General features: G+C 36.5%; 1 protein-coding gene across 2 annotated transcripts in view; it reads left to right on the top strand.

The window, feature by feature from the left end:
* Positions 1-13,902, top strand: part of LOC106880951 (glutamic acid-rich protein) — a 68,523-nt gene that overhangs the window by 34,718 nt on the left and 19,903 nt on the right. Inside the window, exon 1 of one of the 2 annotated variants that reach the window (XM_052976204.1) lies at positions 924-1,063. The exons of the other annotated variant lie outside the window; for it this stretch is intronic. Within the exon in view, the coding sequence (XP_052832164.1) occupies positions 1,031-1,063 (33 nt within the window). The 5' untranslated portion in view covers positions 924-1,030. Of the gene's footprint in view, positions 1-923; positions 1,064-13,902 lie in introns of those variants that run through there. 2 annotated transcript variants of the gene reach the window in all.

Raw genomic sequence — 13,902 nt, 5'->3', positions numbered from 1 at the left:
TCATAGAACTGGGGGGGGGGGGTCAGGCAGGTTGGTATCAAAAGGGTTAACAGAAGTGTTTCTGTAGATAATTCTCTATAAGACTAAGTTTAGAGAGCTGTTACTTCTTTTAGTAATAAGATGCTTTTTCTCTGCAAAAAGGCTTGCTGTATGAAATACGCACAGGAACTTTGATGGGGAAATTGTATACCTAAGATGTGTTGGGGCTGGAGAGAAAGGAATCAAGTATGATTCATTTGATGTGTAAAAGTAAGAAAACTAATGATGTTGTTATAGAGTTGTTGTGATGAATGCTGGGCAGAAAAGTGTTACATGATGACAGTTGAAGGTAGTTGAGGAAAACATGGACATTATGAGATTAGAACTTGCATTGCTAGGATATACTTGGTTTTTGTATTTGGTTTGCAAGATTCTTGATGTGAATTTATGTTGAAACAAATCTTGTGTCTTGGGAGGGTCAGTATGCCAATAATAATAAACACACATACTGGTTCAGTATCACTTCTTTATTGTTAGTCAATTCATTAAATATCTAACCAACTAACTAATCAATTGTTTGTTTAATGTGTTTGTTAGTGAAAGTTCTTCCATTGCTGTTCACAAACCTTCTCAGTGACTTCGCCGCTCTTTTCAAGGTGTTTTATTTGTTTTATAGAGAATTTTGTGAACAATGGCATTGTTGCTTACAAGTTTCCAATGAACCAACAATTGGGTCACTGCATTTACTACAGCTAGAATAAATGATAGACTGCTTACATGAATTTTAGTCACTTCCTTCTTGCCTTCATGACATAAAAGATCTGTAAAGATCATTTTTACTAATTAGAATATTAGTATTTGTCAAGTCCACCATGAGTCTCTTTGATTCCAGACCATGATTCTAGGTCTCAAGCTTTTCCTGTTACTCTTCCTTATTTCAGCAATGGGAGACAAGTCATCCTCTTATAGAAGTTTTTACCTGATCCCGAATTCTGTGATTAAGGGTTTGCAGAACCAATGTGAAGAGTAAAGGGCTCAGAATGGAGCCTTAATGAATATCTACTACCACCTCAAATTCTTCACTGTATGTATTATTGGTTTTTCTAAATCAACAAAGTGAAGTGCTGCTATTTAATTTTGGTTAAATAATTTACATATTGCCTTATGGAATATGGAATTATTCTACAGTTCCTGCCTAAACTTCAAACTGAACCATGTTCTTTAAATTTTCTCTCTTGACTTGCCTTACAATACTTCATTACCTATTAATGTCATTCCATTTGAGGATACCACTTCTTCTGCCACAGGAGTTTATTGGTAGCCCCTAAGTCAACCCTGGCACCGTCAAATCTATAATCAAAAACATTCCAACCATGATCATTCCATCTTTTATTCAGAGATAATGTGTCAAGGACTACATCATCCAATGTATCTCTTTGATTGTTTTTTGAAGATGGTAGGGTGTTATTTGAGGGAGATTTGGCTGCTATTTCTGACAGGTCAAATGATTGTGTGGGGGCTACCATGTTGACTCAGTTTCATAGATGTTAATAATGGTGGTGGTGGTGCTGCTGTTTTGCCGCTTCTTGAAACAGATGGCTCTTAGGGAGAATTTGGTTGAAACTATACATTTGACATATTTGAATAAATACTTAAAATCCAATATTTTTTCCCTAAATTGTATCTTGCTGGCAACCACACACACACTCACACACACTCACTCCTGCATATATTTTATTAACCACATATTTTATTAAAATATTAATATTTTATTACAATTGCTTCAATGCATTCTTGTAGTTCTTCAAAGGCCAGACTTTAATAACTCTATAATGCCTTGAGTACTTCCACAAGTTATGGTCTACTTGATCAGTGATTGCTCTCTATATACAATGAGTGTGTATATGTGTATGAGAGAGAGGGAGAGAGAGAGGTAGGGGATAAACAAGGGTTACATACCTAAACTGTAGTTCTATTCAGTCAGTCCTTTAGTTGACTAATGCACATCAGTATTGTGGAAAGGAGACTTTCCTTTCCATCATACTCACTTGTAGAGTTCACCACCATTTTAACTTATCATCCATGTCCCACTCGGTTTGTAATCCCAGGTATTTCACATAAATTAACATATATAAAGACTCTGTTCACTTTCAATATAAATTTTAGTGGATACTTTTGTGTTTTTGTACCATTTTTGCATACTCGTATACATTTATCATCATCATCATCATCGTTGTTGTTGTATTTATGTCCTTTTTTTTCTATGCTGGCATGGGTTAAATGTTCTGGCATATTTTCTACTGATGGATGCTCTTCCTGTTACCAACTCTTACCTATGTGATGTTTTCTTTCCACTCTCCCCACACATAGAAAGTGATGGGCCATGAAAAACTGAAAGAATTTTGCTTACTGGAGACTGTAAAGGAAGACATTGTTTTGTTCAGGTGTTGTTAATGAGGACATGTGAAAACAATGCACACACACACACACACACACACACACACACCAAGCTTATCAGTTTCTGCCTACCAATTCCATTCACAAAGGGTTGATCAGTCCAAGCCTATAATGGAAGACATTTGCCCTAGGTGTCACTCTATGAGGTTGAACCTGAAACCATGTAGGTGAAAAGCAAACTCCATAACCATGTAGACATGCCTGCACACACACACCTTTCAACCTGTATATCGTACTTAATGCAGATACATCATGGAAACCCAAATTTAATGCTGTATTTGTTCAGAGATGTTTTTTCTTGAAGGTATACACTGTTAAATAACTGCAAAGTGGTTGGAGTTAGGAAGGGCATCCAGTCATAGAAACCATGCCAAAAGCAGATATTCGAGCACAATGCAATCTTCGGGCCTGTCTGATTCCATCAAATTGTCCAGCACATACCATCATGGAACATGGAACATGGACATTAAAATGATGATGTTGATTACTGTATATTCATGTAGGAGAATGTTAGAATCGCACATAGATTGCTGTTGTGGAATAACCAAGCAAAGATCTGTAAAATTATTGAGGGGCTGACAACACTGTACCACTTAGCCAATACTGGATTCAATTTTCAAACTATCCATTGATATCGTCCCTGCTCATTACCAAATTGTGATGAGGTCATACATATTAATGTATCATCATCGTCATCATCGTCGTTTAACGTCCGCTTTCCATACTAGCATGGGTTGGACGATTTGACTGAGGACTGGTGAAACCAGATGGCTGCACCAGGCTCCAATCTGATTTGGCAGAGTTTCTACAGCTGGATGCCCTTCCTAACGCCAACCACTCAGAGAGTGTAGTGGGTGCTTTTACGTTCCACCGGCACGAGGGCCAGTCAGGCGGGTACTGGCAACGGCCACGCTCAAAATGGTGTATTTTACGTGTCACCTGCACAGGAGCCAGTCCAGTGGCACTGGCAACGATCTCGCTCGAATGTCTTTTCACGTGCCACTGGCACAAGTGCCAGGAAGGCAACGTTGGAAACGATCAACGGCCATGCTCGAAATGTATGGTTTTAGTTAATCTTTATTCCTATTATAACTTACATTTGTTTGTTGATGATCATTAATAAATTACATTAATCTATTTTAGTTTCATTCTGGTTCATTTTGTTGCGACGTGTCTGTGAAACTGCAACACTTGAAGCTTTTACTCATAACCTTGGTAATGTTTCGTTATGTAGTTTACACGACAATGTTATAGTTAGTATTTGTTTAATTCCAGATCTGTCCTTATTGAGCAAGCCTATGGTCAAAAATCTTCCAGCTGTGACCATCTCATCTATATATTTTTTTTTGAGAGATTGAATATCCATTGTCCTGTTATTAATATGTTGAGTTGTGATTAGGTCAAGAGTTCACAAAGAAGACCGTTGTAAGTTTGGAATTGTAGTAGTAGTAGTATAGGTACAGGTGTGGTTGTGCGGTTAAGATGTTTGCTTCCCAGCCTTATGGCTTTGGGTTCAGTCCCACTGTGTGGTATCTTATACAAGTGTCTTTTACTACACCCCTGGGCCAACCAAAGCCTTGTGAATGGATTTGGTAGAGAGAAACTGAGAAAAGCCCATTTTGTGTGTGTTTTTTGTATCTCTTTATCCTGGCATCACAAAATACTCATGAGCATCACTTATACAAGCAGTGTCAATCATTTCCAATATTTTGTGGGAAAAAAAGATAAAAGGCAAAGGAAAAATGGGTTATAGGGAGATATTACTTTGCTTGGAAACAGGTGAAGGTTGGCAACAGGAAAGGTATCCAGTAACAGAAAATCCGCCATCAATACAACTTTTTCTGGCCCATGCAAGCATGGACAAGTGGATGGTTAAACAATGACAATAACGATAATGGTGGTGGTGTTGGTGTTAGTTTAACTGGAGATCAGCTCTGAGCAAGTGGACGTATGATTGAAAGGCATTCCTGTTGTAATCATCTTGTTTTACTTTTCAGAAACTGTAAAAGAGAAAAATGCAAATGGAATATATAATTTTATAATTTAATTGAGTTAATTAATTGTTACTTTACTGTTAATTATTGACTCAAGATTCTTTAGAATAGTGAAATGAAAAAGTACAGAAAATTATATTTTACTGGGAAAATATTTCATAGTGGCAAGAATTATAATGAACCGTTGTATGGTATAATTTCATCCATAAACCTTCTCTTTATAACTGGAAAAGAGGATTTGTACTAAAAAATTAAGTTTACAAAAATAATGAAATTTATCAATTATCTTACTCGTTACTTCTCTAATTAGCAAAATGAATATTTTCATTTTAATTGAACTTCATTCTTTGGCTTTGAGAGTTTAGTGTGGTATGTGTTGTTGTCATAAGAATTTGTAAACTTTGGGAGACCATAAAATAATTCTTTTTTGGAATGTTGGATCTCGAAGCAGATAAGCTATAAATAAAAGTTAGGTCAAAAACCCTTTGACTTTCTCTATCTAAAGAATTTTTTAACCCAATATTTGGACACTATTATTTGTAGCTTACTTGCTTCAAGATCCAGTGTTCCAAAAAGGATTATATCGTCGACAGATGAGAGTCATCAGCTTTGGGCGCTGGAAGTGCCAGATCACATGATTTCATTCTGCTATGGGTTCTTCAATGACAGATGTCCAGCAGCACAATAACAGCTGAATCTCCTGTCAACGATATAAATCTCAGTGTCTCTTCAGGCACTGGTGCCACAAATAGCGATTGGGTTTATTAAGATATAATTAATAGTGACAGAAGCAGTATCAATAGCAAAAGGTAATCTTGATCTCTAGCTTAACGTTAGACCATAGATCCAACCCAAATGCTTGCAACAGAGTGGACCCCACTAAAACCTCTAAAGATCAGGTGATGATGTCAATGAGATGTTGAAAAATGAAGGAATGACACACACTGAAAGTCTCAGCAATGGTAACAATATGTAAATGGATTTCTTCATTTTGATGATGAATATGTAGTTAGATGGTTTATGATGCTTAATAATTAAGTAAGCAGTTGTGTTAATAGACAAGAATGACCACACAATAGATATACGTTACCATGCATTTATTATGTTAAACAGTTTATATATGACAAACATACAAAGAATATGTTTATTACCGGCATAATGCCTCTCCCAAGGTTTAATTGTATTTCTTTCAACACACGTATCCACATCAAGAATCTTGCACACGAAATACACATACGAAATATACAAAGAATATTTATGTCATTAATAAACATTTCTGTAAGGATGTAGGTACTGTAATCCCTCGACTATCGTGAGTGTTATGTTCCAAACCCCCCATGAGAAGTGAAAATCCTTGAAGTAGAAACAATATTGTACTGTATATATTTTTTTTTTTATGATTTGTATATATTTATTTTATTATAAATGCAAAACAACACCACGGAGGAATTGATGTGAGCGTAAATAATAAACCGCAATAGGTGCGCCGCGATATGGTGAGGGATTACTGTAGTACTTAAAGCTTTACAATATGGAAAATAAAGAGACTGTTCTTGTTAAATATGTTCTGTGACATGTGTCTGTTATTAAATAAAGGAAAAAGAAGATAATTATGTAGAATGATGTTGTTTGTGTATGTGTGTGTGTGTGTGTCAACATTTAAATAGAAAGATAATTACCTTTGTTGAACATTTGTATACACCATATGTTATGTAAGGACAAGCAGATGGAAGTGGAAATGTATCACACAGAACAAAGTTTGGAATTTGAGTTGGATCTGGTGTGGGGGTTCAAATCACCAGTATTCCATAGCCTTTTGGCAAGACTTCCTAGAACCTTCAAATTACAGTTTGGCAGAAAGCATACACAACTTTCCTTTAACATTTGCTGTCCTTAGTTGGTACATGCTGGCCATTGCTGATTGACTCGTAAATGTGAGTGTTCCGTTCTCTCAAGGAGCTGGTCATACCCTTTATGGTGATGTAAGTAGATTGTAGTTCTAAACAGGAAACCTGAGTGAAGTGGTTCAAATCTTGGCCAAAGCCTCATCATCATCATCATTTAACGTCTGTTGTCCGTGCTGGCATGGGTTGGACAGAGCACTAGTTTTTCAATGAACTGCAATACCTACTCATTGTAACAGCATGTAAGTGGCTGCTGGTCCTTCAAATTACAAGTACAACCAATCTGAGAGGCTTCACACAGTTTCACTCAGGATTATGGCACTTAGCCATGACTGCATCTTTAAAAGACATTCTAAAGATCGGTTGGTGGGAAGTGTTCTGTAGAGTGACCTTTTCCCATTTTGCTCTCATTTTCTTATGATTGACACAAATTTAAAACAGCAATAACTCTACTTAACGTGGAAATGAAATCTGCAGGAGGGGTATGTGGCCCCTGTCAGTATAAGCTCTTGAAAGGCCAAAAAGTGAAGGCCTGAATTGGAACCTGACCATACTCTTTTACTCTTTCACTTTTTTACTTGTTTCAGTCATATGACCGCGGCCATGCTGGAGCACCACCCTCAGTCGAGCAAATCGACCCCAGGACTTATTCTTTGTAAGCCTACTACTTATTCTATCGGTCTCTTTTGCAAAACTGCTAAGTTACGGGGACTTAAACACACCAGCATCGGTTGTCAGGTGATGTTGGGGGACAAACAGATACAGAAACACACATACACATATATATATATATATACATATATATGACAGGCTTCTTTCAGTTTCCATCTACCAAATCCACTCACAAGGCTTTGGTCGGCCCAAGGCTATAGTAGAAGACATTTGCCCAAAGTGGCACGCAGTGGGACTGAACCCGGAACCATGTGGTTGGTAAGCAAGCTACTTACTACACAGCCACTCCTGTGCCTATAATAAATAATAGCCATGATGATAAATAATAAAACTGTGTGCTTTCTTCTCCAATGATCTTCAGTCCATTTGATACTAACCAGCCTGAGATTTACTCCTGCTTCCATACAAGCTTCTTGTTTTAAAGTGATCTCAATGAAAACTTGCCATCAAAATTTCATGTTAATTTTATGTTCTAAACGCCAGCTTAATTATGATAAAATTATTTCACTAAATTCTTCATTATTTTCAAAATTAATTGAAACAAAGGTTACGTATTGCAATAAAAATACTAAAGGGTTAAACCAAACCTCTTTGAGATATTTTATGTAGTTATAATAATATCATATAAGACTTCATTTAATTAATATGCTTTAATAATTAATGTAGTAATTATTTAAGATCTTAAAATATCTTCATTAATCAATAAATTGAAGATGTGGTACATTCTGTATGTTCCTTCATGTAGATAGGATCTCAGTATTAATTAATTCCTGTTCACTATAAACCATTTCAGTTGGTTTTGAAAACGTAAGCAAAACTGAACACATTTTACAGTTGACATCAGAAACTATGCAAATAAGTCTTTATTAAAGATGTGTCTTGTAATGAGTTCAACTATAAATAATAGCTTATAATATATTGGTGGCAAACTGGCAGAATCGTTGCTGCACCTGGCAAAATGTTTAGTGGCATTTCGTTTCTCGGTTTCTATTCTGAGTTCAAATTCCACTGAGGTTGACTTTGTCTTTTGTCCTTCTGGGGTTGTTCAAATAAGTACCTGTTGAGTACTGGGGTTGATGTAATAGATTTAACCCCTCCCCTAGAATGACTGACCTTGTGCCAGAATTTGAAACTAATATATTCCTTTCTACTAAAGGCACACAACCTGAAATTTTGGGGTAGGGGGGCCAGTCGAATACAGTGATCCCCAATGCTTAACTAGTACTTATTTCATGAACCCCGAAAGGATGAAAGGCAAAGTTGACCTCGGCAGAATTTGAACTCAGAACATAGCGGCAGACAAAATGCCACTAAGCATTTCGCCTGGTGTGCTAACGATGCTTGCTTTCTCATTTGAAACTAATACATTGGCTTCAAAACAAATCCTTGGATGGAAAACTTTGATATTAGAATATATTAAAATCATTATTAAAGACATTACCAGCCTCTTGTAATTTAGTTATTGATGAAAGAAAGACAAGAGACTACTTCAGTGCAATTTGTAGCACATATGTCTGGTTTATAGATGTTGCATGGTTCAAGTCCCACGGGAAGCTTTTTGACTTTTTTTTTTCCACCCAAGAGGTTTTTAATCCACTTTATTATTATAAACAGTTATTTATAACTGAATTCACTTAGAGACATATCATTAATAAAGTACTCTTTTACAGTGGGTAAGAATATGTCAATAAAGCATAAAATAGATACAGACCAACTGATTGCTTGGTCCAGATTGAATTTCTTGGATCCAACGTCTTAATTGTGGGAGATGTAATCCAGTTAAACAAAGTATGAAACACACACTGGTCGAGCTAATCAGAATAAAGATAGAATTAAGGATAGACAAATAGTGCTTTAGGCATCAAAGCATTTATAAATAAATTACACAAATATATAAAGCAGGAAGATAATCCGTGGTAGAACTTCATAAATAGGTTCATTTACATATTTCTCAATCTTTCGTCATTGGTCTTCTTGGAATCTATATTTGATGCATTTACTTAGCAATAACTCATTTTTCTGCTAACCCACTCTGTTTTCTTCATTTTCTCATAAATTCTACTATTTCAGTTTGATATTTGAAATCTATTTTATTGTGTACTATCAGATGAATTTTATGATGTAACCTTAGAAATGCAAAGTTTGTTCAGAATTACATTAGAGTTTTATTGTTCTATGTATATTTAATATTTTGGGAAAGACAGCAATGCATAATCGTTTTGCATTTTGATTTAGTCTTGCACTCTGTGTGTGAGAGAGAGAGAGAGAGGTAGAGAGAGAGAGGTAGAGAGAGAGAGGTAGAGAGAGAGAGAGAGATAGAGAGTATTTTGCAATATTGTATTGTTAGATTAGGAATGTATGAGCAGTTTGATCCAGAAGTGTAAGAATAGTTTTAAGAGGAGAGATAGAACTTCATCATCATTGTTTTAACATCCACTTTTCCATGCTTGTATGGCTGGACTGAGTTTATTGAGGCAGATTTTATACGACTGGCTGCTTTTCCTGCTTGCAATCCTGACCGGTTCCCCTTGCCCAGACATGTTTTTGCAGAATATTGGAAACGAAGGACACTCAATGACTGTCACACAATGCCAAGAGTAGACCCCCCCCCCACACACACACACGATGGTCTTTTTCAGTTTCTGTCTACCAAATCCACTTGCAAGGCTTTGTTTGGCCTGGGGTTATAGTAGAAGACTGCCACCCAAAGCACCATGCTGTGGGACTGGACCCAAAGTGCCATGTGGCTAGGAAGCAATTTCTTAACCACATGGCCTTGCCTGCACCTATTGAGATAAAACTTCAATACTAAAAGGTATTAAGGTCATCATTGCCATTAGTACAGACATTTTAATCCCTTTTCATTACCAGTTTATTGTATTTAGTTATTGGTCTCATGGTCTATAACTCCTTTTCAATTTCATTGCTCATAATCAACAATATCTGATAATGCATTTTACCTAAAATTTAAGGAGTCTTAGCTTGGGTTGCCTTCCTGGTTTATTGGTCCCTTTTATTATCTTTAATCTTTAATTTAGAAGAAAATCGTAATGAAACCAAATTGGTTTTCAGGAGTTTCAGTAAAATTTAAGAATACGGTCATATTTATTCGCATATCTAGAGTCTATATCTGTCTGTCTGTCTTCATCATTATCATCATCATCATCTCCATTTAACATCCACTATTCTATGCTTGCATGGCTCAGACAGAATTTGTTAAGGCAGATTTTCTACAACCAGATGTCTTTCCTGTCACTAACCCTCACCTGTTTCCCAAGCAGAGTTGTATTTTACCATTGCTAGACATTTTTTCACAAAAGGTTGCAAATGAACAACCTCACATTTACAACCATCACACAATATCTATTGACAGATGAGGATAAACATATACACACACACACATACAACAGGTTTCTTTCAGTTTCCATTTACTATGGCCACATATAGAAGACATTTGCCCAAGATGTCATGCAATGGGACTGAACTCAAGGCCATATGATTGGAAAACAAGCTTCTTAACTACATAATCATGTCTGTACCTGTAGCTCCATCCGTGTCTCTATATATAGAGACATGGCCATGTGGTTAAGAAATTTGCTTCACAATCACATGGTTTTGGGTTTTGTCCCACTGTGTGGCACCTTGGGCAAGTATCCTTCACTATAGCTCTGGGCTAACCAAAGCTTTGTGAGTGTGTGTATTTGATGTTTGTGTGTCTTCAAATCACATCATCATCATCATCATCATCATCATCATCATCGTTTAATGTCCGCTTTCCATGCTAGTATGGGTTGAACGATTTGACTGAGGACTGGTGAAACCGGATGGCTACACCAGGCTCCAATCTAAATTTGGCAGAGTTTCTACGGCTGGATGCCCTTCCTAACGCCAACCACTCAGAGAGTGTTGTGGGTGCTTTTACGTGTCACCCGCACGATATATATATATATGTATACATGACACTGGTAAATAGTTGTCACTGTCATTCATTCCCAATATTCTGTGAAACATATCTAACCTTGGGGAAATATAACCTTGCTTGGAAACAGGTGAGGGTTGGCAACAGGAAAGGCATCTGGCTGTAGAAAATCTACATCAATGAATCCTGTCTGATCCATGAAAGCATGGAAAAGTGACATTAAAACAATGATATATATATATATATATATATATATATATATATATATATATATATATATATATATATATATATATATATCATGTGATGTATGATAAATATGTGTTTGTATATGTGTATGTACAATGTGTTTCATTACTTTCTTCTTATCATCATCATCATCATTCAACAACATGGCAGTGAGCTGGCAGAAATGTTACCACTTTGGGCAAAGTGCTTAACAGCATTTAGTCTGTTCTGAGTTCAAGTTCTGCTGAGGTTGACTTTATCTTTCATCCTTCTGGGGTGGATAAAATATATACCAGTTGAGTACTGAGATCAATGTAATCGACTTACCCCACTCCCCCGAAATTGCTGGCCTTGTGCCAAATTTTGAAACTCTTGTTATTATCAAGATGACAAGAAATAGATCACTTTTGCATCATTTACTTCTGCATTTATTATTTAGACAAAGGACATTGTATCCTCTCACTTATTCAATTTAAATCTGTCCAAAAAATCCCAGTTTTCATTTTTTCCCTTTTGCTATAACATTGACGTTATTGTAATATTACAAGTTTTACATGCTGTGTCATGTGACTCTAGTTGATGATCATGTGATCTATACTATTTAATAGAGCTAGCAGTTCAATATAGAGTGCTTGATTACACAGAAAAGGAAAAAAAATCTGCCATCGGGTGAAGGACCACATGTTTTCAGAATTGCTTGCATGACTACTTTATTGTGAAACTTGAGCAAATATTTAAGAAATTTCTTCTTTATGTGACTGGTGTAAATTGTTCACAGGCTGCCGTGTTTGACATATGACATTCAGTACAAACTCTTTTGTTATTATAATAACCAACAGTACAAGTATGGACGTTGCATCTTATATACTAATGTTTAAATACTCCTCTAGACTCACTCCTGGCCATATACCTTTGGGACCTGGTGGAGAAGAGCTACACCAGATTCTCAGCACTTTTCTTTTTACAATATTTCAGTTGAAATCGTTGATGTTTTATTGTATGTCTGATAATTTATTTGGTTTCTTCTTGACCACTTCGTCCCCTCTGTCTGTGTTTATACACCCTCTTTATTTCAATCAATTTCAAAAACAAGAAGGAATATAGGAAAATAACTTTGTCATTATGAAGCTGGTATTTGAGACATAAATTAACATGAAATTTTGGTGAAGGGTTATAATTTAGATCACTTTAAAATAGGAAGTTTGTATCACAGGACCAGGGGTGGTCTCGCTGTTGCAGAGAATCTGTGATTTAGGGCCAAATTAAGTTGGGTTTATTTGCTCTTTGATGTTAGTTTGACAATCAGAAATAATAAAAATAAATATCAATAATGACAGTTTTTCTTATCCTGATATTTTCTTACTATTTATCTATTTTCAATTAATCTAATGTTAATTTAACCATGAAACGCTCCACATCAACTTATCATCCATTTCTCATAATTTTTTGCTGAACCACTAAGTTATGGGGATGTAAACACACTAACACCAGTTGTCAAGTGGTGGTGGGAAAATACACACACGCACACACACATATATATAATGACGGGCTTCTTTCAGTTTTTGTCTACCAAATCCACTCACAAGGCTTTGGTCAGCCCAAGGCTATAGTAGAAGACACTTGGCTAAGGTGCCATACAGCCTGAAGCAGGAGGGTCTTTGACTGAGTATGACTCAGGGTGGGAGGTAGCTTTATACTACAGAATGAGAGGTTAAAGCAAGAGAGGAGGGTTCAAAAGAGAACCAGTTTCTTGCTGTAGAAGTACTGCATGGTTACTCACAATGTAGAAGAAGTGGTCAGAGTGGAGCTGGAAGAAGAGATAAAGTAGTGATGAAGAGATGTGAGGATGTACCCTCATGATGGGTGCAAACCCAGGTCCAAATTTTTTTACAAGCAAGGTCGATTTTTTTTTTCTGTCTTAATATCAAATCAAATACAGCTATTACAAAAATAATAATAACAATTATTAACATATTTACACATCAATCCAATCAGATAAATCCAATAACAGAAAAGTAATGTTTCAAATCATCCCAAAAACGTTTCTACACTCATTTGTTTTGGCAATGAAGTTTTTCTGGAGGATGTTCAAAGTGTTTTCATTACCCCCCTACAAATTTTTGGGGGGCTGTGCTTGCACCCCCTGTTCCCAAGCCTATGGATAGGAGGTGAATAGCAGCGAGTGTAATATGGTAAACTGTTATAGCTTCATTCAGCGAGCTTGCAGAATTGTTAGAACATTGGAAAAATGCTTAGCGGCATTTCTTCTTGCTCTTTACGTTCATCATCATCATCATTTAATGTCCGTTGTCCAAGCACGCATAGATTGGATAGTTTGACCAGGGCTGGCAAGCTGAAAGGCTGCACCAGACTCCAGTCTGATTTGGCATGTTTCTATGGCTGGATCTCCTTCGTAATGCCAACCACTATGAGAGTGTAATGGGTGCTTTTATGTGCCACCAGCACAGGTGCCATTTGCATGATACCAGTATCTGCTATGACTGCAATTTTGCTCGGCTTGATGGGTCTTCTTCTTGAACATAACATAACAATGCCAAAGGTCTTGGTGATTGCCTCCGTGAGGCTCAACACTCGAAAGGAGCTCAGCCGTTATGTTCAAAAGGTGCTTTTTAACTGCCACCAGCATGGGTGTGAGTTACATGACACTTGAGTTCATATTCTGCTGAGCTTGACTCTGCCTTTCATCCTTTCATTCAGTACAGATAAAAATAAGTACCAGTTGAGCACC

The sequence above is a fragment of the Octopus bimaculoides genome, chromosome 1 (genome assembly GCF_001194135.2).
Source record: "Octopus bimaculoides isolate UCB-OBI-ISO-001 chromosome 1, ASM119413v2, whole genome shotgun sequence".
In the NCBI taxonomy this organism is placed as follows: Eukaryota; Metazoa; Mollusca; class Cephalopoda; order Octopoda; family Octopodidae; genus Octopus; species Octopus bimaculoides.
This window is presented reverse-complemented; position numbering and strand designations above follow the sequence as displayed.